General features: G+C 42.9%; 2 protein-coding genes and 1 pseudogene across 3 annotated transcripts in view; 2 read left to right on the plus strand and 1 right to left on the minus strand.

The window, feature by feature from the left end:
- The window catches only part of DNAJC12 (DnaJ heat shock protein family (Hsp40) member C12), a 45,839-nt gene extending 44,559 nt beyond the window's left edge, over positions 1–1,280 (plus strand). Inside the window, exon 5 of the mRNA XM_079794123.1 lies at positions 759–1,280. Coding sequence (XP_079650249.1) covers positions 759–853 — 95 coding nt within the window. The 3' untranslated portion in view covers positions 854–1,280. The remainder of the gene's footprint in view (positions 1–758) is intronic.
- A 7,153-nt stretch (positions 1,281–8,433) lies between these two features.
- CTNNA3 (catenin alpha 3) overlaps positions 8,434–26,963 on the plus strand; it is a 1,396,025-nt gene continuing 1,377,495 nt past the window's right edge. The window contains exons 1-2 of the mRNA XM_079794118.1: positions 8,434–9,575; positions 24,088–24,206. The gene's annotated coding sequence lies outside the window, so the exon portion shown is untranslated. The remainder of the gene's footprint in view (positions 9,576–24,087; positions 24,207–26,963) is intronic.
- LOC307112387 (GTP-binding nuclear protein Ran-like) lies at positions 20,743–22,635 on the minus strand (annotated as a pseudogene). Its single transcript has one exon. The product of its transcript is annotated as a GTP-binding nuclear protein Ran-like (transcript).

Consider the following 26,963-nt stretch of genomic DNA (forward strand, 5'->3'; position numbering starts at 1 on the left):
TGAGCCTGCAACTTAGGCATATGCCCTGACTGGAATCAAACTGGTGACCTAGCGATGCATGGAGATGATACTCAACCAACAGAGCCACACAGGCCAGGGCTGTTTTTTTATTTTTAAAAACATTTATAAAAGGTATCATGTTAAACATGTTATAGTTAAAACCCTTGAACACATCCATGATTATTTCCTTAAGATAAATTTTCAGAAGTAGAATTGTTAGGTTAAATGTTTATGCATTTTAATGAGTTTGATAAATATTGCAAGTTTCCTACCCAGAATAGTTTTGTCAGTTTACACTTTCTCTAGTAGAGGGGAAATGACCTTTTATCTAATTTTCAACAAAGTTGTTTATTAGTCTAAAAAAATAAATCTTACTATCATGGAATACATTATTTGTATTTCTGGAATCCTTTACCATTGACCTTTTATTTTTGGCAGCTGTTTGAAAGTTGTTTCCAATTTCTTTGCAGGTGAATTGTCAAAATTACCACCACTGGAGGCATTATAAATGTCATTTTATTATTAAGTTTAAGAATGTGAGATCCTCTCATCCATATAAAATAAGTCCTGTTCACAAGAATTCAACATCCTGCCTAAGTTAATCAGTTTCTGTAAGATATTAATAATTCATCCCAAAGACTTACCCTTACATTTCACTTATTGCAGTGAAATCTCACCAGCAAGCTGTTTTACTATTACAAGCTTGACTTCTTTGTTCCTACCTCTGATTTAAAAATCTTCTCTTCTCTCCTTCAAAGGTTTTTCAGATGTGAACAGTTGGCACCTTCGTTTCCGCTGGGCTGGGGATGCTCCTTCAGAACTCCTGAGGAAATTCAGAAACTATGAAATATGAAATGTCCCTGCTCAGTAGGAGGGAGAGCGAGTGAGCAAGACCATCCCCTGTGCTACCAACATGCAGTCTTTGTTCAAATCTTTAAAATGTCATGTTTATATGTCATGTTTGTGAATCGCTGAGTACCGATTGATTCCTCCACCCTTGTACCCATTCTCACAATGTTTTTTAAATGAGAGAAATTTCAGAAGACAGGTTTCTTTTAATATTAGAACAAATTAAGCCTCTTAGATCCAGAGTGGATTGTATTATGTGTGTTTTCCTATAAATGTTATTTAGAGAAATCCATTTTTAAATCAACCTCTGTATTTAAATATTCATTGATATATGATGATCTCTATTAGTACTGGATGTACAAGAAATGTTTTCTGACTCTGGACTTAAATTGAAATGTGAAACTACTTGTCTAAACCCCATAGAATGAAATAAATAATTTTCCCAAAATTCATAATGAATGTATAATTCAGCTGTTTTTTGGAAAATAATCTGAATAGGTATTTCTACTTTAATTTCAATAATTGTAAATTTAAAAGGTTATTAATTTGAGGAAACACATTCTTACCAGATTTCTTTTGTTATATAGCAAGTGATCAGAAATTTATTTTCTTAGAGTTTGAAGGCTAGAAGTCCAAGATTAAGGTGTCTGCCGGTTTGATTTCTTCTGAGGCCTCTCTCCTTGGTTTGCAGGTGGGTGCTTTTTCACTGTGTCCTCACATGGCCTTTCTCTGTGCATGTATATCCCTGGTGTTTCTACTTCTTGTAAGGACATCAGTCATATTGGATAAGGGCCCCAACCTAACAGCCTTCTTTTAACTTAATCATCTCTTTAAAGACCTTATCTTCAAAAAGGTTACATTTTGAGGTACTGGGAGTTGGGATATAAATATATGAATTTTGGTCCTGGCTGGGTAGCTCAGCTGGTTGGAGTGTCATCCCCATTCGCCAAGGTTGAGGTTTTTTATTTTTATTTTTTTAAACATATTTTTATTGATTTCAGAGAGGAAGGGAGAGGGAGAGAGAGATAGAAACATCAGTGATGAGATAGAAACATTGATCAACTGCCTCCTGGATGCCCCTCACTGGGGATCGAGCCTGCAACCTGGGCATGTGCCCTTGACTGGAATCAAACCCGGGACCCTTCAGTCCACAGGCCGACGCTCTACTCACCAAGCCAAATCAGGTAGGGCAAGGTTGATGTTTTGATCCCAGTTGGGGCACATGTGGGAATTAACTAGTAAATACATAAATGGGTGGAACAGCAAATCGATGTTTCTGTCTGTCTTTCCCTTCTTCCCTCTCTAAAATCAATACATAAAAAATTACTTCAATATATGAAATTTGGGGGAACACGATTAAGTTCATAATATAGGTGAAAACTTTTTCCCCCCAAATATTATTGTTTTATTGATTTCAGAGAAGAAGGGAAAAGGAGATTGAAATGCCTCCTACTGGGAATTGAACCTTGACCTCCTGGTTCATAGGTCAGTGCTCAACCACTGAGTTTCACTGGTGAGGCGAAAAAAAAATTTTTTTAAACAAATACAATCCTGTATTGGTTTCCTTACTTCTATCTGAAATTTTATTGCTTTGTCAAATCTGTAGAAAGAATTACTTCTATCAGTATTTTATCACTTCATTAAAATGTGATTTGGCATTGTTACCATATCTACAAATTTTACTTTAAAAATAGAAAAAATATAAAGCATGTTAAATTAATAAAAAGAGGTTTTGGACTACAATTGCCTGTCATAATGCCTGCCTGGTCCAGGTAGGCACTTGAAAAAAATACTAGATTGAATAAGTGAATTTTTAAATTTAAGAATTGGAGTTTTAATTTTTTTTCTCCCAACCCCCCATTGTTGATTCATAGCACTGATGACTTTTAATGACTTGTTAAAGGGGAAAACACTCCCACTCCCGTGGCCCACTCTGCTTTTATTTCAGATGGATTTCCCAATTATTGACAGGAGTGAAGGCCAGCTCTTACTTATTTTTCTCTCCCACGAGGCTGGCAGCCTCCAAATAAGAAATGAGAAAGAACTCTGCTGGAATGGGGATTTATGATGGGCCAGGCTTGTGCTAAGCACGTTATATATCTGTGCTAAGCACTTTATGTAACTTAGGAGGAGACCTTTTATTCTTAAACACTTAACTACTCTCCTGAACTCAAAGTTTAAAAAGGACTGTGCTTTGATTATACAGTTTTTCTCTTGGAATGAAAAATAAAGGGAAAACTGGACAACTTTTCTTCAATAACTTGTTTGACTCCCCAATGTGTTCAGCACAATCACAATTGTATGTATGTGTAATAGCACATTTTCAAAGCCATTTATTTTTGAGTTTTGGCTCAACTTGATGGCGGAACAAACCAATTATAAAAAGGTAATTATAGATTAAGGTCATTAGGCTTTTAAGTTGGCTCTAAATGCTGAAGATAATTAGTTTCTCTAATATTTGATATTGCATGAATAAGTGAATGTGGTACATATTTCTTGAGAGCATTATTATTTTAAAATCCTTATTGTTTAAAGTATTACATATGTCTCCTTTTTTCTCCCATTGATCCTTTACAGCTTGCCTCTGTCCCCCACCCCAGGCCTTCACCACCCTATTGTCTGTGTTCCTGGGTTATGCATATATGCTGCATATATGTTCTTATATCAGTTCTTTGGCTGATCTCTTCCCACCCACGCCTGCCTTCCCTCTGAGATTCAACAGTCTGTTCCATGCTTCTGTGTCTCTGGATCTATTTTGTTCAACAGTTATTTTTTCATTAGATTCCACATATGAGTGAGATCATGTGATACTTGTCTTTCTCTGACTGGCTTATTTCACTTAGCATAATACTCTCCAGGTTCCTCCGTGCTGTCTCAAAGGATAAGAGATCCTCCTTTTTTTTTAACTGCTGCATAGTATTCCATGGTGTAAATGTACCACAGCTTTTTTTATCCACTCATCTACTGATGGAAACTTGGGCTGTTTCCAGATCTTAGCTATTATAAATTGTGTTTCTATGAACATGGGGGTGCATACATTCTTTCTGATTGGTGCTTTGGGTTTCTTAGGATATATTCCTAGAAATGGGATCACTGGGTCAAATGGCAGTGCCATATTTAGAGGAAACTCCATACTGCTTTCCATAATGGCTGCACCAGTCTGCATTCCCACCAGCAGTGTACTAGGGTTCCCTTTTCTCCACATTCTCGCCAGCACTTGTCATTTGTTTATTTGTTGATTGCAGCCATTCTGACAGGTGTGAGGTGACACCTCATTGTCATTTTAATTTGCATCTCTCTGATGATTAGTGACTTTGAGCATTTTTTCATATGTCTCTTGGCCATCCGTATGTTCACTTTGGAGAAGTGTCTATTTCGGTCCTTTGCCCATTTTTTAATTGGATTGTTTGTCTTCTTTTTGTTAAGTTGTATGATTTCCTTATATATTTTGTATATTAAGCCCTTATCACATGTATTCGAATATGTTCTCCCATACAGTGGGCTCCCTTTTCATTTTGTTGATGGTTTCTTTTGCTGTTCATTGAGAGCATTATTATGTGAAAATATTGTACTATCATTTGTGTAGGATGTAAAACTGCTTAAGTCATGTTGATGCTCTCAAGTAGTTGATAATTTAGTGAAATAAGACAGGTATCTGAATTTTGTTTAGTTTAAAAGGAGCATGTTGAATTAGTGTAAGTATGTAATGTACTTAGAACATGCCTGGCAAAGCACTATGTGTACCCGTTACTATCTATAATAATAAAAGCGTAATATGCTAATTAGACCAGATGTCCTTCTGGACAACCTTCTGGACGAAGCCGGAGCTGCGAGGGAAGCCTGGGTCCCAGGTGCCTGCCAGTGGTCGGAGGGAAGCCCAGGTGCCGGGTGCCAGAGGGAAACCGATTCCGGCAGCTGGGGGAAGGAAGGCCTACTCTTGCATGAATTTCGTGCATCGGGCCTCTAGTTCTTACTATATAATTGCACCCCCATGTTCATAATAATAGTAAGTCTTGTGATAATTAATTAACAGAATTATGGCCTCCTTCCTTCCTCAATCCCTTTCCCCAATTCTCTCAGAGGCACTGATTCTTGCATATATTTCCATAGCTATGCTCTGCATTACACACATAGATGTAGATGTGTTTCTGTTCTGAGAGAGAAAGGAGAGAGAGAGAGAGAGAGAGAGAGAGAGAGAGAGAGAGAGAGAGAGAGAGACATTCATGTGAGAGTGCTTCAATAGGCTGCTTTCTGCACTCCCGCTGACCTGTATTGAGCCTGAAATCTAGGCATGTGCCCTGACTGGGAATCGAACCATCAACCTCTTGGTACACGAATGACACCCAACCAACTGAGCCACACCAGCCAGGGCTCTGTTCTTTTCTTTATATAAATGGTAGCATACTATTTACACAGCTGCACACCTTCCATTTATTCAATTAATCCTGGAGATTTTTCCATTTTTAGTATATGAGTGCTACTTTATTCTTTTTATCTGCTTCATGGGATTCCATTGTGTGGATGAACCAAAATTTAACTTGTCCTCTATTGATGCTTTTCAAGTTTATTTACAGCTTTTATTCCTGATCACAAGAAACACTGTAATGAATAGCTTTATACATATATTTCTTATATGGGAAGTATACCTGGAGGATAAATAACCTAGTACTGGAGTGGATCAAACAGTCTATACATAAGGTGTCCCCCCAGAAATGTATACACATACTTTGAACAGTTATAAAGGCAATGCTTAGTAAAATATCTTTAATTTTCAAAATTGAGCTATCAGCTGTTAAAGTATATACATTTTTGGGGGACACCCTGTATATGTGCATTTGATTATCATATTCTTAAACAAATAGATGCCGGTTTCAGAGATCTGGATTGGAAAACCCAGAAAATAGTGCTTGTTCATTGGGATTCTTGCCTTTACGTTTTTTTCACTCTAGGCTAGACTTTGTTGAGTGGCTTGTTTGGCATTTTACTATGGAACAATTTCCCAAGCACCTCCCCTAGCCCCTGACACCAGGGAGTGCCCGTGATATAAAGCAATAATAAAACCAGAGTATGCTTTTTTTTTTTTCTGGTACCTTTCACAGACACAGGAAGAGAATAGGGTGTTGTTGTTTTTTTTCCTTTTCTTCTTCTTCTTCTTTTTTTTTTTTTCAGTGTTATGGCTTCTTGCCTTTTGGGTGTCCTGAAATGTTGAAATACAATTCTGAAACAGTTTTGCTCTTTTACATTAAAGGGCAACTCAATAGAGCAACTTTGAAAAACCTAGGCAGAATTCACCATTTCCTAGGATCCTAAATAGTTTCCAGTCCCCAGTGGCTATATCCCAGCCTGTCAAAAATATGCCCTTTAATGAACAGATTAGAAATGCAGAAATGACTTTGCAGATATTTCTTGTAAAGAGAGAGCTGGATAAAGGGAAGATAAGATTGTTTTCCTGCTTATGAATTTTCATATCCTTTCTGTGCCCAGATCTGATGGTGGTTACCAGATCAATCACAGCAGCAAGTGTGGATGACTAATGCAGTTATTGAAAGGGTCTTTAATTTCCTGGAGGCAAACACCATTACCCGCCATCTCCATATCATAGACGGAGAGATGCCAGGACTCCTGGGGAGTCAGTGATGGAAGAAATTATAAAACTGATGCAATTACTGAGAAAATGATGAAATGTGTCACGATGAAAGGCTTCAATTCCCTTCAATTTCAGGTTTTGTGATATGCATCAGTGTGGCTGTGTCTCCCACTATTATTACTTCTCAGCTTCTGTGCCATCTCACCCTCACTGCGGGAGAATATTTTGCATCAGGCTGCACATTCTCATCCTTTCCCTTCCCTCCCAGGCTGTTTCATTTCTTCCAGTGTTTTTGCTTTGCAGATTTCTTATATTAATTAGCTGCCAAGAGGGAATGTTTCCAGAGTGGAATCTAGGTTAGGTGTGTAGAGAACTAGATCTTCCTCTGGTTCTAACCTACTGTGGGACTTAGGGAAAATCCAGTTTCTTCCAGCTGTGGCCAGAAGTAAGAATCTCCCTTTTGTAGGACACAGCTTGACCCAAGACCAGGTCTGGAGTGGCCTGGTTAGGGCCTCCAGCGGGAGCCGGGCCAGTGTGGGAACTGATGGGGAATGTGTAGTCAGAGGTAAAAGTGAAGGATTAGTGAGACAGGGAAAGCAGAGAAAGAGGATGTGTCTTTTTTCTCATTCTTTCTCATAACTCTTCCTCTCTTAATGTTCTTTTAAAAGAAGAGGGCAGAGATAAAAAGGGAGAGATTACAATTAAGTAGGTGTATTTATACACACCAGCTCCAAACACCTCAGTGATCTACTTACATTCATCTGAGTTTGATGTCATTCTTGATAGCATCCCACCTCTGAAGACAATGGGGATTTGTCCTCAGAATAAAGTATATTAAATATAAATAAACCATATTAAATACTTTCCAGCTTGTCAGACCATTAGGGGAGGCTCCAAAACAGGGTCTAATGATAAAAAAATAACTCATACCTTTAACAGTTTTCAAAGCATTTGCTCACAAATTCTTTTTTTTTTTTTTTTTTATCCTTACCCAAGGCTATTTTTTCCCCCATTGATTTCTAGAGAGAGTGGAAGGGAGGGAGGAGGGGAAGAGAGAGAAACATTGATGTGAGAGAGAGACATGGATTGGTTGCCTCCTACAGAGACCCCTACCGGAGCTGAGGAACCTGCAACCGTGGTACTAGTACATGCCCTTGACCAGGAATTGAATCTGCGACCTTTCGGTCCGTGGGCCGACACTCTAACCACTGAGCAAACTGGCCAGGGCATTTTTCACACAAATCTTATTTGAACCTTCCAATTAATCTAATTTGGTTGAGAATTTATAGTTTTGTTATAGTCTAAAAAACGATAAAATGAAAAGCATTATGTATATTTTAAACTATTGGTTCTCAACTTTGAAACCACCTGGGGAAGATGCCTGAGTCCCACCCCGGAGGTTCTGATGTAATGGATCTGGGTGTCCCTTCCTGTTGGGATTTGACAACTCCAGGGTAATTCTAACTTGCTTCTCAGGGCGAGGACCACGGTGGCTCAACAAGTATAGGTTGTAGATGAAATGGTTAATGTCTTGATTGTTATACCCACATACGGTGTAGGAGACCCGAGCTCTCCCTTCTGGGAGAAGCTATTTCTGGGGGTCCCTGTGACCCCAGGGGCACTCCATTTGGGCTTCCAACAGGTCTATGAGCTGCAGCCAGGTTCTGCCTCGCTGGGCTCTCCCTGGTCTTCACTTCTAGCCCGAGGCCACTTGGAGCGCCCCCTGCAGGACGCCGAGCACCTGTGGCCAGAAGAAGGCCACCTCTGGGCCTGTAGCTTTCCTGGTCACCAGGCTTGAATAGTTTCTCAGAGGATGGGACTCCCCCTGTGTTTTTCCTTGAGTCCACCTGCCTGCACGCACTGGCCGGAAGAAAGGCACCAGCAGGAGTTTGCAGTATAGAAAGGAAAAATAGTTAATATTGACTTGGTCAATGCGGAGCTGGGGAGCTTGTGCAGGTTTCAGATTATATAGGGCAAACATCAGAAGACAAGTGGGTTAGGGCAGGGGTCCTCAAACTATGGCCCGCGGGCCACATGCGGCCCGCCGAGGACATTTATCCGGCCCACCGGGTGTTTTTGCCGCCGCTGCCTGTCCTGCTTAGCAGCCGACTTAGCAGTGTGCATAGGAATTTGTTCATAGTTTGTTTTTTAAACTATAGTCCGGCCCTCCAACCGTCTGAGGGACAGTGAACTGGCCCCCTGTTTAAAAGTTTGAGGACCCCTGGGTTAGGGGTTCTGGGTGGGTTAGGTGGTCAGGGTTGTGCTGGGACCTGATTGGTCCGAGTTGAGGTAAGAGTAATAAATCATTTCTTCTGGTCTTGAGGACAGCTCTGAGGACAGGTGAGGTCTTTTCTGGCCCCTCTCTCTGGTCTCATGGGAAAGTAGCCAGCGGTCTGTTCACCTTGGGGGTCGGGAACTGAGACATAACATGTTCTCTTTCGTCTACCAGAGGTCGGACTGTGTGACTATGAGTCAGGTGTTGGCTGCTGTCTTCTGCGGTCTGGGGGTTTGCTGATGATCTGGGGGTAAGGCTAGGTCTCTGAGAGGTATATATACATGCATAGAGAGAGGAATATGATTTCTAGAGCTAGGCTTTAAAACCAAATTTAATCAAAGTCATAAGGACCCTAGGTTTCACAAGTGGTTACAGATCCTCACTGCCCGGAGCACAGACGTGGCTTCCTCCCACCTTCCTTCTCCTCTCTTACCCTGGCCTTCCCAGCTGAGGAGAAAGGAGCACCTGAGCAGATGGGTGACACAGGTTCTGCGGGTGTTTGTGGAGAGGGAGGCGATGTGTCTGCACCAGTAGCAGCTAGCTAGAAATGCTCGTCAGTGCTCAAACAGCAAAAAAGTGTGGCCCTGAAAAGTTTAGAAACAGAAGCTTACCAATGTTGTTCCCCAGATAATAATAAAAGAGAAATGATGAACTGTGTGACCTTAGGCAAGTCTTTTACGTTTGCTTCTCTGAGCCCAGGTCCTCTCTTGTACATTTTACCGGGAAATAAAACAAACCCAGACTGTCCTGGTTTTCATTCTCTTCTGTTCTAAATTCTAGGGATCAGAGAGTGTATACATTAAGGCAAGGACACTCCACTGGCAAACACCCATGGTCATGTCACCCACGGTGTAATGTGTGCAGGTAAGAGGGTGGCTCTGGAGACGGCACCTGCCACCAGTGTCACCTTAGGCAAGTTCATTAACCTCCCATTGTCTGTTTCCTCGTCAGTAAAATGGGGTAGTAATTCCCTTGATGTAGGACACAAATATTAACTACTAGAGACCCAGTGCACCAATTCGTGCATGGGTGGGGTCTGGCCCCAATGGGACAGATTGGGGCCGGGCCTGTCAGAAGGAGGAGACAGCGGGAGGTTGGCTGGCTGGCCTGCCCTGATCGGGCCGATCAGGGCCAGTTCAGCTGGGGAAAGGGGCCATGGGCGATTGGCCAGTGGGCCCTGCCCCCAATTGGGGTGGGGGTGGGGCGATTGGGGGCAGAGTTGGCTGGGGGGGCCGCAGGCTGATTAGGGTGGTGGGGGTCCACTGGGGATGGGGCCGGCCAGGGGGAAGGGTTGCAGGTGGTTGGCCGGCCAGCCCTGCCCCCTTTTGGGGTAGGGGGGGCACTCAGGGGTGGGGCCGGCCACGGGGAGGGGCTGCGGGCTGATCGGGGTGGGGGAGGTTGATCAGGGGCGGGGCCATCTGGGGGGAGGGGCCACGGGAGGTTGGCCGGCCGACCCCACCCCCTGATTGGGCGGGTTCACTGGTTGCAGTGGGTGTCACAGCGATCGGTTGTTCTGGTCGTTACTGTGTTTTGGTTGCTGGCTTTATATATATATAGATTAATAGTAGCAGTTGGGAAAGAAAATCAGAGAATGACTAAAACTATTTTTTCCTCCCAACATCTTCCCATTCTCTAGAACGGTGCTCCAGCACCCAGGACCTTGTTACAAATGCAAACCACTGGGCCGCACCTTGGACCCATTGAGTCAGCGTCTGTGAGGGAAGCGCCCAGGAATATGTTTGGCATCTCCCTGATTTATGCTCAGGTTTGAGCAGCACTGCTGTGGAATCTTGCTCCCCAAAGTGTGGTCCAAAGCCCAGAATCATCAGCATCACCTGGGGACTTATTAGACATGCAGAATCTCGTGCCCCACTCTGGATCTGTTAAATTATAATGCATTTTGACAAGATCCCCAGGTATTTCCATGCACACCACATCTTGAGAAACACTGCCCTAAATTAAATTTAAATTACTGTAAGTGAAATAACAGTAGAAATACACCTCCTCAGTCACACTTGTCCTATGTCAAGTGCTCAAAAGCCTCACGTGGACGGTGTAGATTGCACAATATTCCCGCATTCTTAGAAAGCTGTATTGGCGAGTGCAGATCTAGGATAATTATTACTATTACTATTGTTATTTTTGTAGCCACAGAGCATCTAGTTGGAGCATTGGCTGGGACAAGGGTGATGAACTCCAAAGTTTAAAGGAGTCAGGCAGGTGAAGTAAATGAATGAAGTAGGTCAGTTATAAGAGAACCAAGAGCACAAGCACAATGGTAAGTGGCCGGTGATATTCAGCTTCCATGTTGGGCCTACAATAGGGAGCACTGGGGACTGTGGTAACCTGGGAAAAGCATCTTCAGACCCAGCCAGTGGTTATCATGGAGAAAGCTAACCCAGGCTAGGCTAGACCTATTTTTGTTTAAGAAGCTAGAAATCTGGATTTTTATGATTCTTAAATTTTGATTACTACATCAAAAATTTTAAAAATGCTGTGCTGTCCAAAGAAACATTTCTGGAAGCCTGATTTGCCCTTGGTGTTGTGACCTAAAAAATCAAGCTCACCAAGGTGAGTTGTTTGCCTCGTGTATATCTTCCTCTCGCCCTTGACGGGAATCAAACCTGCGGCCCTGTGGTGTGCAAGCTGATGCTCTAACCACGGAGAACACTGGCCAGGGCTTCCTTTCTTCTGTTTCATCTTTTTCTCTCAATCTCATCTTTGCTTTCCCTTTTCTTTTTTCTCCCGTTTCTTTCTCCTCTAATACTTATTTATTCAGTGCACATTTATTGAATGTTCTCTATGTGCCACAAACTGCTTAGGGACTCAGGATACAGAGATGAACTACCAGTGCCTTCCCCTCAAAGAGCCCACAGTTCATGGGGAGACTCAGACATGAATACAGATAATGACGTTGGCATTTCTGTTGTGCTGTGGTAGAAGTATGTCCAAAGGGAGTAAGTCACCTTTGAGGGGGAGGGTCAGGGTCACATGTGTAGATATCTGAGCGGGCTTTTGAAAGATGTGTAGGGTTCCAGGCTGAAGGGCAGGGATAGGAGTAGGAGAGGGTATTTTTAGTGGAAGGAACAGCTTGGGGATTTGACAGCGAGTGGTGCATTTGGAAAGAAAAAGTTCTCGGTGACTGGCATATAAGGTATATAAAGTTATTTACCAGACCTCCTTATTCTGTTGTTGTTTTTTAAAAAAATATTTTTTTATTGATTTCAAAGAGGAAGGGAGAGGGAGAGAGAGAGAGAAACATCAATGATGAGAGAGAGAATTGATCGGCACGCCCCACCCTGGGATCACATATGGTAAAAATTCAGAGAACGAGAGAAGCCATCTGTCTGCATCTGTTTTACCTCTTAACCCCGGGCTCCACCAGGTGCTGCTCTTCTATTTCCTATTTGGGGATCAGTCTCTGAGAGCATCCCTCTCCCCACCGAGGGCTGCCTTCTCATGGTGCTGACAATGGTGATGCATTTGGTACAATGCACAAACCTGCTAACTAAAGTGCATGCCCAGAGTAGATTTTTTTTTTTTTAGAAAATATATTTTATTGATTTTTTACAGAGAGGAAGAGAGAGCTAGAAACATCGATGAGAGAGAAACATCGATCAGCTGCCTCCTGCACACCCCCTACTGGGGATGTGCCCGTAACCAAGGTACATGCCCTTGACCAGAATTGAACCTCGGACCCTTCAGTTCGCAGACCGACGCGCTATCCACTGAGCCAAACCAGTTAGGGCCAGAGTAGATGTTTTTATTTTTGTGTGAGTGTGTGTGAAAAGTTTTGTGCAACTGGTTTCAGAGAGAAAGCAAGAAAGTGACACAGCACCATGGGTGTTTAAGAAGGACTTGAGAGAAGGACTGTGTATTCAAGGAAGACGTCAGAGCTGTAGATGTGCATGTACCGGTGAAGCCCTGAAGTAAAATGGGCCAGGGAAAGCACTTTAAGCACACGCAGCGAGTGTGGCAGGAGATCTTACCGTAGGAGCAATTCCACTTCTGGATAAAGGAGGATTTCACAATGCAAAGTTACCATGTGGAAAATGTGTAAATCTGATGTTTAGTAATTTTAGCGGAGCGATACATCAAAACTTTGGCATTTTGTTCAACTAGTCTTACAAAAAGCCTTTCTTTATAAGGTGATTTCTAAGATCTTTTCTATTCTAAACATCTATGCTTATGTGAGTAGAATTTTTCTATTACTTTTCAAAATTATCCAAAGAAGGTTTTACTTATATATACACTAAAAATTGATAGAAGATATGACAAGGAAATGCAAAGATTTCCCCCGCTCCCCCCACAAACAGTATATTCATATTGTCTCCTAAAAAAGGCTCTTCAAAATCTATAACCTCGAGTCACCATTCCTCAGATTGCCACCAGATGGCAGCCTTGGGCTAATAGTAGAAGAACGGTTTGCCCCCAGAGCATTTGCTAGTTGTGATGTTGCAAAAAGACTCCAGATTTGGTGGTGGTTTCTTTGCCTCTGCACCTCCACAGTGTGCTCAGCTAGTGTCTTTGTCTGTCCATCACAGACATGTCATGAATAAGACCCAGAGGGGCCCGAAGAAATCTCAACCCAGTGGCAATATCAGGGGGAACACTTTGTAAAGTAGGTGACTGTCTAACCACTGTGCTTGTACACCTGAAAAAACTGATACCAAATAATATTAAATGCAAGCCCAGCCAGGTGTAGCTCAGCGGTTGAGCGTCGACCCAGGAACCAAGAGGTCACCAGTTTGATTCCCGGTCAGGGCATATGCTCAATCCCCAGTTGGGGGCTGCAGGAGGCAGCCAATCAATGATTCTCTCTCATCATTGATGTTTCTCTCTCTCTCTCCCTCTCCCTTCCTCTCTGAAATCAATAAAAATATTTTAAAAAAATTAAATGCAAACTGTAAAAAAAAAAAAAAAAGACATTTTACCCCAGCAATTCTGCAAGCTGCTTGGGCCAGTTCACTGAGGGCAATGCTGTGTGGAAAAGAAATACTTTGGTTCACAAAGGACTGTTTTTTAAAAAAAATAAAATCAGAAACTTTGTGGTCAGAGGTAGGATTGATGTGGAAGCTTAAAGGTATATTGTAGAAGGTCAGGAAATAGGGATTAGGAAGGTATGACAACACTGAAAATGTACTTAAATATCACGAAGTGATGTTATAATGAATTAAGTGTCGATATGTTGCTGGAGAAATTAGTGGGCCAGATTTCCCAGACACGAGTGGGAGTGGGCTTCCTGGGGTACTGCTGACATGAGCACTTTCCGAGCGCCCCCGGGAGAACGAGAGGTGGTAGAAGGCTTTATTTGCATGGAGTTAATTCCTCGGGTTGTCAAGTCCCTTGTCCCTTAAGCAGCCCTGAGAGAGGGGCAGCTGTGGTTCCAGGAAGCCGAAAGGAGGGCCAGTGTCCATGGACCTGGGAGCAACCTTCAGTCCAGACTCAGCCCAGGTGGGTCCCACGCTCCCCTTTGTTCAGAAATTTAAATATTCAGGTTTAGTGCGCTTGCAGTGGCCACTAATTTGTTTTTAGGTGTGACCAACAGACAGGCACCTTCCCATGTTACCCAGACCTTACTGGGCAGGCGTCCAAACTGCCTTTGCTCAGTCCCTTCTCCCATCGATCAGCAGAGAACAGAATTGGATAGTGTTAAACTAGCAAAGCTGTATACTAGTAAATGGCATGCCTGTGTTATCTGGTCTTCCTTTACTTCTTTCCTGGGAAATAATAGCCAGATTATTCTAGCGGAATCAACTAGACAGGTTGTTTTGTTGGCCACGACATCTCTTGCATATAAAGAAGTTGCCACACACTGACTACCCGCTCCAGCCAATTCTGGTCTTATTTGCACAATGTCCTCCACAATGACAGTCTTGGAGAACGGGCCGAGAAGGAGCCCTTACTGGACTGTACTCTCCTCCCTATTTCCAGCCTCTCTCCTGTCTCTACCATGAATATTTTCAGTATAAATTTACTTCCTGTTCCCAGGATCTATGCCAGTTTCACTGAGTGTGGTCAGTAGATACCCCTGCATCTCAATCACTAAATAAAGTATAGATTCCTGGGCTCATCTCATATCTATTGAATCAGAATCACCAGCAGTGAGGTCCAAGGATCATGCTTTAATTTACACACACACACACACACACACACACACACACACACACACACACACACACATTTTATTGATTTCAGAGAGGCAGGGAGAGGGAGAGAGAAATGGAAACATCAATGATGAGAGAGAATCATGAGAATCATTGATTGGCTGCCTCCTGCACACCCCTTACTGGGAATTGAGCCTGCAACCCAGGCATGTTATCTGATTGGGAATTGAACCGTGACCTCCTGGTTCATAGGTCTACGCTCAACCATTGAGCCACACTGGTTGGGCAAAAGGTCGTGTTTTTAATAAGCTCTCTTAGGTGATACTTCTAATATTTGAGAATGTTTGATATAAAAAGAACCTCCTGCAGTTTTGGAGCCTGGTGGGTCAAGGAAGATACTTCCTCAAACAGCTTGCCAGGTAAGGAAAGAGAGAGAAGATAAACAGCAACAATGTCAAGACCATAATAGACACACATGTTTCTCAGAATCCAAGCCAGCTACCTTCAATATCTCCCAAAGCTAATGCTGAACCATCATGTTGCCAACAAAGAATGGAAAGGAACAATGAATTAATTGCCGTTATCATTCAGGCGGCATTTAGCTTTGCACCAGTCATTTTAAATGCTGGAGCAGGGGGAAGAAGGGGACTAGGGGAGGGGTGGGTAAATCTGATACTCTAATAGAAAGTTACACTTCCTCCAAAAGTGGATATGAAGACCATAACCCCCCAGCCTGAAATTCGTTAGCCTCTTTCCTTCGAAATTGCTCTCTTACCGTCCATGACACTCAGTTGTTTTCAGTAAGGGTTCCCCCAAGGGTCAGTTTCAGCAGCAGCTTTAGGGACCAATAGCTGATACAGCAGAAAGTCAGGAATTCAACAGGAAATACAACTCGTCAGCACATACGGTAAAACATAGAAACTCTGGCAGTAATCAAAGAAACGCAAATTAAATGAAAACGAGGAGTGTTCTTACCTACCAAATTATCCAAGAAGAAGAAGAAATGTTGCAGGTGGTAATACTCAACGTAGATGAGGGTTCCCAGATCCCAGCTTTCTCGTGCATCACTGCTGGCACTGTACATGGGGGCCACTCTTTAGCAATGCAACTTAGCAATGTGTATTGAGAGCCGTGAAATTGTCCATGTACTTTGCTTCAGTATAAATTTATTCTTAGAGATATAGACGCTAAAGAAATAGCGTGAAATATGGAAAAGGCTTTTCTCTCAAAGATGTACATCACAACGTTATTTAACATTAGTATTTAGAAACAAGGAAGGAGCCCAAGTGGGCAACAGTTGCCTCATTAACTCTGATGCAGCTGCTGGGTAGTGTATTATAGAGCCATTACAAATCATGATTATGAAGACAGAGGAGCAGCAAAAGGGTACGAAATAATTCTAGTGAAAAAATATAAAATATACTATGTACTACGTTATTTCCTGTGCATCTCTGTAGGTTTGAAACAGTCAACAATTTGACTTTTAATGTAACTGTATATTAAACTACTAGAGGCCCGATGCACGAAGATTCGTGCAAGAATGGGCCTTCCTTCCCCTGGCAGCTGGCACTGCCTTCACTCTGGCCTGGAGCCGCCTTTCTGCCTTCCCTCACTGCCCAGAGGCCTGGAGCAGCGTCCTGCCGTGCTCCCAGCTGCTCGGCTCCTGTGTATGCAAATTAACCCAACAGCTTTGTTGGGTTAATTTGCATACCCACTCCTGATTGGCTGGTGGGTGTCACAAAGGTACTGTCAATTTGCATATTTCTCTTTTATTAGTGTAGATATACATATAGGACAGGGAGGAATATGCCACAGTGATGAAGTTGGAGTGTTACAATGCTGGAGTGTGGATAATTATTTTCATTTCTTCGTTCCCCTAGTTTTACGTAAGGGAGAGTCCTGGGCATCTCCTCTTCAACCCATTCTCTGCCCTGGCCCCAGCTGTGTTGGCTGACTGGTTGAGTTTGGCCAATGTGGGGGGGGGGGGGGCGGGCAGTGAGAAGGCAGAGGGAGGGAGAAGAGTGAGGAGCTGCAGGCCCTCCCTGCAGGGGTCCTCTGGCATGTGTGTCCCCTAAAGGAAGGTCACTGCTCCTCCTCAGAACTCTCTTCGTCTGTGTTCTGGGGGGCGCCCAGCCCCTCTGGAGGGTGGTGACAGCCCCTTGCTGCTCCTTGTGGTTCCTCTACAGCCTCTCCATACCTTGGTAGTAAGCCTGCTTAGAATGGTCCTAAACTGAGTGTGCCTTCTGTTTCCTGCCGAGCTACTGACGGAAATGGTTTTAAAATTGCCTTTTAAAAATGTTATTTTTTATTATATTTTAAAAATCCTGCCTTCATATATTCTGTATTTCCGATGCTTTGACATCTGGGGAGACTGTCCCTTCCATGGGCTAGCCAACATCTAAAGACAGAAAACAAGGCACCTGCAAGGTAACTCACCTGCAAGCGCGCCTTACGTCTGCAATGAAGCAACCTGAACCCACACCTTCACCCGCTCCTTTCTGGAGCTCTTACACTCAGGGCCACTAACCCCTTGCCCTAATCACCCCAAGGCCAGGCACCGGACAGCTAGGGACAACTCCTATGCCCCATAGCCTGCTGAAATCGTTCAGACTAGCCACCCCTAACCCTGCTTCGTCTGCCTCTCCTGCTCCTTCCCGCAGGAACCAAAACACTCTAGCCCACATTCCCCGCTCGCTTCCTCAGCCTGCAGGCAGACCTGGGCCTGGCCTGTGCTCCCTGCTTTACCCCCTGGTGTGGCATGCCCCCCTCCCCTTGGGAATTGTAACACATGATCTTTTCAGTGGCAATCTTCTCCTGATCTGTTGGCCCCACCGTACCTGAATAACGACATACCCTACAAGCAGTTTGATAATTTAATCATTTTTACAACGTGGATAGCACCCACCAGAATTGGTGGGATTGCAGACGAGTCATAACTGGGAAATGTTACAGCTTGTGTGGTGGGTTTTGCTGGAAAGATGAAAATATCTTTTTATTTCCCCAATAGTCAAACATTCCCTCTAATGAGAAATTCTCAAATGCTGTAGTAATAATAATAGGTAATAAAAAAGAGTAAATAAAATATTGAAATATGATTATACAGCTTAGTGAGTGACAGGCTGGATGTTTTATAGAGACAGTCTTGAGAAAATGGTTAGACGGTTATTATTACTTTTTTTTTTTTTAACGAATCTTAAAAAGCGGTGGGGGAGAAACAGAATAATTTAGAAAGACATACCACTCGAAGGTGGTGCTAATACATTGTGTTAGAAATGAGTGGCTCAGGAAGCATCCGTCTGCCTGAGCAGTGGTCATTTTTCAAGCCTGGATGAATGTAAACCAAAGTCAAATTGTCACAAGTAGATCTGAACGATATAGTGGCTAATTTTCATGGCAAAAGCAGCAACAGGAAAAGCTACAGATAACAGCATCTCTGAACGCCTCTGCCTGCGTTTCAGAAATAAGTTAGTTTCTAAAATGAATCTAACCCTCAAGTCAGCCTTGTAGAGGAGCTGGTACTGTGCCATGATATACATGTAAGTGAGGCAGGAGAGTAAGAAGCCAGGGAAATCCCTTGGCAAGTGGAATCGGGAAACAGAGACAGACAGCCGATTCAGACTGGCCCGACCCAGCACCCTGACTCACCCACCTCCTTCTGCCTTGCAAGACCATTCATTTAAGCATTAAGACAACGAGGTTATGATCAGCATCAAATAATCTTAGGAACAAAGCCTGGGCTCTGTTGACCACAGGGACAGAGATTTGGTCAAACTAGAGATAATGCATTAAGAATGGCAGAGCAGAAAGATGGAAACAACCCTGTCCCCTGTTCCATCTGAGAAGTGCCTACTCCCAGATTTGAGAGAAACCCCTACGTGGTTAAGTCACTGGAGTTGGGTTTCCTGTCATTTGCAGCTCAATGTGATCCTGACTGAAAGAGGGAAGGAGATCAGCTGGGAAACGAAAGCAGTTATTTATAAGTGATTTGAATGGGAGCAGAAGAGGATGGGATTGGGTAGGGAGGATGGATTGAAGATGTGAATGTGGCGATTGTATACAGTGGGATGGGTGCTGTGGGGGAATGTACTTCAGGTATCACAGAAGGCTATCTCCAGCCGTGAGGTGTCAGGGAACTCCCAAGGACAGCTGGAAAGTATGGGGTGGGAGGGGGAAAGGGAAAGGTGGACGGAAAGGGAGCAGAAAGGGTTGTATAGGGTCTCAAAGACTAACCTCACAATTTTCTTTTTTTATGGTTATTTAAAAAAATTTTTTTTTGTTGTCTAAAGTTTTACGTATAACATTTTTCTTTTATTATTAAGACAATACTGGGTCAATATATGATAGAAAACTAGTTTAAAAACTGTTAAGAAAATTTAACTCCCACCATCCAGAGATAAAAATTATTGTTATTTCTTCACAGCCCCCATCCATTCTCTCTTTTTCTCCCATTCTTGTCACATAACTGAATTGTTGAACAAAAATGTGATCATAATAGAAATTGTTTTTCAAACTGTCCAACTTTTTGCACTTGGCAATGCATGGGGAAGGCCTTCCCATGTCATTAACATCATTTTAGTGGCTATGTGCATAGTGTTTCATTATGTGGATATAATCTCATGGTTTAGAAGTCGAACTTTCAGAAGTGTTTATTATCTCCTATTTCACACCACTTTTGGATGTGGTGGGGGAACCCTTGGAGGTAATCCTGGGATGGAAGGAGAGGAAGCATTAGCCTTGTTACCAGTTTTAATGAGATGATAGCTTGTTTAGATTGTCATAGCCTGAAAACCTCCAGCACTGTTTATATTAATTTTATTTTGCGACTTTGCTGTTCACCTTGAAGAACAAGATTTTAAAACTGTTGGCTTACCGTTTAGAACAAAAGGACGATTTTTATCTTTCAGTGTAAACAGCGTATGTTTGTCGCACTGACATTTATTGGCTTTTATCTGGCACATTGAACTTTTCTGTAGGTGCTCCATTTAGCCAGCACGTCTGGGAAATGAAACAGGAAGAGTAAGGGCTATCATTTGAAGGCATCTAAAAAAGCATACAGGATAAAAAAAAAGAGAAGCCGCCCGCTTCCGCAGCGAGCAGGGTTCGAACCTGCGCGGGGAGACCCCATTGGATTTCAAGTCCAACGCCTTAACCACTCGGCCATCGCTGCTACAAAGGAAAGGGGAAGGCACAGACACCTTAGTATATTAATCACTCTGCGCACGCGCGCCAGACCCGGGAGTAGGCGGGGCCTACAGCTTCCCGGAGTCCCGCTCCCAGGGGTGGCGCGCGGGCTGAGCGCTGAAGTTGCGGGAACTACTTCGTGGGCGCCGGGGGGTACTGGAAACTGCCGCCCGCAGTTTAGTTTAGGTGACCTCTTTCCAGCAGGAGGTCTTAGGACCCTGCCCTTCGCCCCGCTCCGACAATCACAACCTTGTTTGGCTCCCAGTCGCTGCCCCGGCTTTTGCCCTCCCGCGTCTCGATTCGGTGCAGGAGGGCTGTGCAGCCAAGACCCGTCCCGCGGGGCGCTGCGGCCCGCGCTTCGGACCACGCCGGCGACCCCGGGGACGCGTCGCTCCGCAGCGTTTCCCGCGGTGGTTGCGTCGCCTTGAGCCCCCTCCCTTTTTGCGGACGGCTTGCTCCCCCAGCCGGGCTCCCGTCGGTGCAGCCATTTCTCCTTCTCTCCCGATGACCCCTTCGCTGCCGAGCCCCCCGGGAAGAAATCGGGGTCCAGGGTGGTCCCAGCCTCCTCACGTGATGGGGGACTTGGAGGTGGTTTCGGAAACCAAGTTCTGCGCTAGGTCTGCATTCTCTCTTTAAAGGCCATCAATTCCCTCCCTGGTAAAGTGCAGCTCCCACACTAGGTGGCTTATTCGCGTTATTGCTTTAAAGCTCTGGAAACGGGGCGGCCTGAGCCTTCCCCGCCCCCCTCGGAGGACGGAGGACGGAGGCCCGGGGACGCGGCCCGCGGGCTGCCCGGCTGGCGCCAGGGCGCATGCGCAGCGCAGACCGCAACACGTGGGCCCCGCCGGCCGCAAGTTCTCTCTGCTGATGAGTGATTTGGCCGCAACCTTGACTAGTTTACATTTCTAAAACTGTACGTGGAAACTTCATATGTTACATTTCATATTGAGCTGTGATTTGCCTTCCTGCCTTTTTTCAGAGTTGTGGTTGCTTTTGGCAGAAATGATTGAGTTTGTCTTAACTCTCCTGTCCTTAATGTCCACGTTGTGGCCACACAACATGCTGGGCTTTTGGATGTTAAAGGACCGCGATAACCATGCGAATTTTCTTGCGGCTTTTCAATATTATTTCTCTTAACTAAATGACGCTGCTAAGTGTCTACATCGATTGAATTGTGGAAGGGGAACAAGATACTTGAAAATTGTAAGAATAAGTTTTATCTAATTTGAGACCGCTGCTTTTAGTAATTTTACTTCCTTTAAATTTGGCAGCAACACAAGCCATCCCAGTTTCTCTCTGCATACTATATGGGAACACAGTTATTATCGACATTCCTAGGCATAAGTTTTATCATATACGAACTTTACTTGCACGTTTCCAATAGCTACTATCCAAAAAGAAATACATTTTTTTGTCTTTTTATCTTGTTCTTAGATTCGATGTGCGCCCTGAGATCACCTATAATTCAATCTTACCGTTTTCTTAGTTGCATCTTGATCTTGAAGTCCTTTTTATTCTTTTCTGTGCAGTTGAATGATAATATTTACTGAAAAACTCCTTTTCTTCCTTTTTTTTTTTTTTAAAAAAAGAATTTGAAGTACAATTTTATTCTGATTCTAAATGAGAAAGGATGGGAACGACAGTGACAAACACGATTGCACCACTGACTTGTGAAGTTCAATAGCAGTCTTACAGGTGAAGCTCAGTAAGAAAACAACACCTGTGTTCCAAAGCAGCTAAATCTGCAGGTCCAAAAAAATGAAGGTATTCTTTAACTGCCACATGGACTCTGAAGCCCGTCCATCTCCTTCCGTGTCCCAAAGGGGAAGCACACATTTTACTTGGCTGTATAATCAGGTGGCCGACGCGCTGCAGCACTGACGTCATGGGACAGTGTCTATAAAAGCACTTCTGAGCTGGGCTCCAGCTCCTTTTTCTCACAGGTCATCACCCTCGTCTGGGAGAGCGGTTTCTGAGCAGCCTCCACATCATGCTCCTGTGGTGCTGCCTTAGCTGGGTCCATGACAGCCTCTGGTGGGACAAGGGCAGGCATGGCGACAAACTCCCAAGTTAGGGGGCCCAGACCGGAGGAAGGGCTTTCCAGAGTGGTCGTTACTTTTGGCAGAAATGTCACAGCACGGAAGATTCTTCTTTTGGTGGGAGGCGATGGATTTTTGTCTTAACGTTCCTGTCCTTAATGTCCACTTTGTGGACACACAACACGCTGGGCATATTTTCACACACTCACACCAGATCCCTATGCCAGGTAGGACTAGTCTCATAAGCAACTCTCGAAGTTACATCTAACACTGTAACGGCACATTGGGCTTGGATGTAATAGCTGTCTCTCCGTCCGCAAAACTTCTCCTGACGAGCTGTATCCCATGCGTTGAAGGTAATAGGTCCTCTGTTGGTATGCGACACAAGGGGGTGGACTTCAACACCCAAGGTCAAATTCACCAGTCAGGTGACGTTCATGAATGCAGTTTTTCCAGTACCATCATCACCAGCCAACACAAGTTTGAACCGAACTTGTGGTTCTCCTTGGACAGCCATGGTGAGATTACTTCCAGAAATGTCTCCAGCCTGTCTGACTGAGAGCTGGCAGGATGGCAAAAGCATAAATCAAGTCCTCTTTCTCCTCCTTAACCTCCTCTTCCCTTTTTAAGAGTTCTCTTGACCTGCTTAAAAGCTTGACAGTAATGAGAATTGATTATGGTTAAAATAGTTCAACCAAAAATTCTACTCTGTGGGATTTTTTTTTTTTAAAGTTGGTTGGGGCCCGAGAACTTAGAGGTTGTTTTTTGTTGTTGTTGAAGAGAAAAGAACACTGCAAAAGAAAAAAAAATATTACAAGAGTCAATGTGTATTTGATGAGAACAATTGTGATTAAAATTTCTTTGTAATTTTTCAAAAGTGAAATACTACATTTCACATTTAATTTTCAGCTTGAGTGAACGTCGGCATTTCAAAAACCCAAAATGCTTTTTTCCCTGATTTATAATGTTGCTAAAATGATCCAAGAGATCACAATTATTATAGATGAGATTTTCAAAAAGTGTGAATTTCCCAGATGAGTTCTCTTACATCTAACATTGGGTCTTTAAGCATTGCCATTGAATGTAGTGAGTGGCAAATAAGGGAAAAGAAGTAAAATCCATATGTTCCCACACAATTATAATACAAATACATTATGATTCATTTTTTCTTTTTTTTTTTTAATATATTTTATTGATTTTTTACAGAGAGGAAGAGAGAGGGATAGAAAGTTAGAAACATCGATCAGCTACCTCTTGCACACCCCCTACTGGGGATGTGCCTGCAACCAAGGTACATGCCCTTGACCAGAATCGAACCTGGGACCCTTGAGTCCACAGGCTGACGCTCTACCCACTGAGCCAAACCGGTCTCAGCTAAATACATTATGATTCATGACAACCATATCACACAACATTGACTTGCAACCATGGACATTTTACCTTGTAAAGGTCCCCTGGTAGTTCTGATTGCCTTCTCCATGCCACTCCCAGATTCTGTTCTTTTATGTGGTAGTTTTTATTAAGCTAATTTGGGTGTGGAAGGCAAATGTTTCGTGGCTTTCTCTAAAAACCTTTCTTAATGCCACTTGCAGAGGTGGAATACTGAGAGGGATAGGCATGTGTTTGGAAGCAATATGGCATTTCTTTGTTCTCTTATGGCAAATCAAAGTGTACTTTGAGTTATTTTGGTGGGATCTCTCTTTAAATTAAAAAACTCCATAGAATTTTAATGCTGAAAGAAACAATAAAGCTAGTTTAATCCCCATTTTTACAGACAGGAAACTGAGGTCCATGAGTGGCTTGCCCAGTGTGAGATAGCCTAATTAGGGGCAAATTTAAGAAGATAAAAGTCCAGTGGTCTTGCTAGATTTTGTTGACCTCATGTATGCTTTGTTAGTCTCTGGCTCAGTGTCATGTAGATCAAGAAGTGTGTATGTGGCAGTAGACAGAGCCAACGGTAGGGGACAGTTGAGTTGAATGTTGAAGGCCTGTGCGATGTCAGATACCGAATATATTGTCTTGGATAATTTTTGTTCTTCTTTCTTCCAGTATCCATCCTCCTAACCGATGAAGACAATTAAATTTTGCTTAAGGGGGACCACCCCTCCCTATTTGGATGCAACCTCACTTCAACTGCTAAAGGTATCCCACGCTTCTCAGGCCGAGGGGTAAGCATATGACTTATATTGGTTTTATTTTGCTGTATAACAAATTATGATACACTTAGTGACTTAAAACAACATGAATTTGTTATCTCGTAGTTTCTGTGGGTCAGGAGAGTGTGGTCCTGGGTTGACCGGGTCCTCTACTTAGGGTCTCACCAGATCTCAAGATGGTGACTGGGCCTGTGGTGTCATCTAAGGCTCAGGGCCCTCTTTCAAGGTCACTGGTTGCTGGCAGAGTCCAGTTCCTGTAGTTGCAGGACTTGTCTGTTGGTGGAGGAACATTTCCGGCTCCTAGAAGCTGCCCACGGTATCTTGTCATGTAGAACCTCCCTACAGCATGGCAGTTGGCTTCTTCACGGCTGTCGGGGAAATTGCTCTCTAGTCTACAACAATGCAGTTTGTTTTAAAAAAAACATATTTTATTGATTTTTTACAGAGAGGAAGGGAGAGGGAGAGAGAGTTAGAAACATCGATGAGAGAGAAGCATCGATCAGCTGCCTCTTGCACACCCCCTACTGGGGATGTGCCCACAACCAAGGTACATGCCCTTGACCAGAATCGAACCTGGGACCCTTCAGTCCACAGGCGGACGCTCTATCCACTGAGCCAAACCGGTTAGGGCAACAATGCAGTTTTATATAATGTGCAGTCATAATGACATTCCGGTCAACAATGGGCTGAGTATATAATGGTGGTCCCATAAGATTGACATGGAGCTGAAAAACTCCTGTCGCCTAATGATGTCATAGCCATTTAACCAGTAAAGTGTACATTTCAGGGGCTTCCAGTACATTCATGATGTGCAGCCATCACCACTGTCTCTTACAGAATATGTTTATCACTCCAAAAGGAAACCCTGAACCCATTCGTTAACCACTCCCCATTCCCCCACAACCCCAGCCTGGCAATCACTCATCTTTTGCTATAGATTTGCATATTCTGTAAATTTCATATAAGTGCATTCATATGATATGTGGGTTATTTTGGTCCAGCTTCTTTCACTTAAGTATGTTTTCAAGGTTCATCCATGTTATAGTATGTATTGATATTTTATTCAAAATTTTGTATGTATATGTTTTGACAATATTTTAGTTTCTTGCCCTTAAAAATTGTGATAAAATATACATAACATGAAGTCTACCCGTTTATTTTTAAATGGACAATTCCAGAGCATTGAGTGCATTTACAATGTTGTATACAACCATCACAGCTATCCATTTCTAGAATTTTTTTTTCATCCCAAACAGAAACTCTGTACCCATTAAACGATTACTCTACATTCCTTCTTACCCCCGCACTTGGTAACCTCTATTCTACTTTCTGCCTCTATCTGTACCTCATATCAGTGGAATAGTACAATATTTATCCTTTTGGGTCAGGCTTATTTCACTTAGCACAGTGGTTTCAAGGTTTATCCATGGTTAGCATGTTTCAGAATTTTATTTCTTTTCAAATTTATTTTTATTTCAGAGAGGAAGAGAGAGATAGAAACATCAATGATGAAAGAGAATCATTGATTGGCTGCCTCCTGCACACCCCACACTGGGGATCAAGCCTGCAACCCAGGCATGTGCCCTGACCGGGAATTGAACCGTGGCCTCCTGGTTCAGAGTCGACGCTCAACCACTGAGCATGCCGGCTGGGCCAGAATTTCATTTATTTTTTGGATGAATAATATTCCATTGTATAGGTATACCACATTTTGTTTATCTACTCATCACTAAATTGTTTTTACCTTTTGGCTATTTTTATGAATAATGCTGCTATGAACATTCATGTACAAGTGTTCAAACATCTGTTTTCAGTTCTCTTGGGTATATACCGAGAAGTGGAATTGTGGGATGATATGGTAGTTCTATGTTTAGCTTTTTGAGGTTCTGCCAAACCCTTCTCCACAGTGGCTGTACCATTTATACTTCCTCAACAATGTCGGAGGGTTCCACTTTCTCTACATTCTAGCCATTACTTATTTTCCATTTTTTAAAATTATAGCCATCTTAGTAAATGGGAAGTGGTTTTGATTTGTATTTCCCTAATGACTAATGATGTTGAGCTCTTTTATGTGCTTATTGGCCATTAGTATATCTTCATTGGAGAAATGCCTATTGAAGTCATTTGCCTACTTTTTAAAAATTGAGATTTAATGGATATATAACATTATGTAGGCTTAAGGTATACACTATATTGCTTTTATCTAAAAATTAAAAATTTAAATAAACATGAGTAATAGAGGTACCTAAGCAACTCATTCCAACTCCTTTAGCATTATTTGATTTTTTTCTTTCTGAGCAAGTACTTACATTACATAGCTACCAATTACATTTTTTTTTTTTTTTTTTGCTATGTAATGGGCAGTAGGGACTGGGAATCTGTTCATGTTCCCTTCTCTGTGCATTTTTCTCCTAAACACTGTTCCCGGTTTGGTGTGTTTGCTCTCTGATCATTTAGGGACTTGACTTGTTTGCTCAACTCTACAATTTTCATGGCATATTGAGAGGGAAGGCAGATAAAGGTGTGTTCAATTTGTCATCTTTAACCTAAATCTTAATATTTTCTTGGTAAGCTATATTGCACAGTTTTAATACTCAGGTTTTATAGAGTTACAGGGGCAAATAAAAAAATAATGAGAAATGAATATGTTGTGAGAGATATTAAATTAGAAGCTATTTTATCTAATTTCATACTCTACTAGAACAATATTTTGATTATAAAACTTCTGCCCATTTTTATTTTGTTGGCTCATTATTCACGTAAATATGT

The sequence above is a fragment of the Cnephaeus nilssonii genome, assembly GCF_951640355.1.
Source record: "Cnephaeus nilssonii genome assembly, chromosome: 16".
Taxonomy (NCBI): domain Eukaryota; kingdom Metazoa; phylum Chordata; class Mammalia; order Chiroptera; family Vespertilionidae; genus Cnephaeus; species Cnephaeus nilssonii.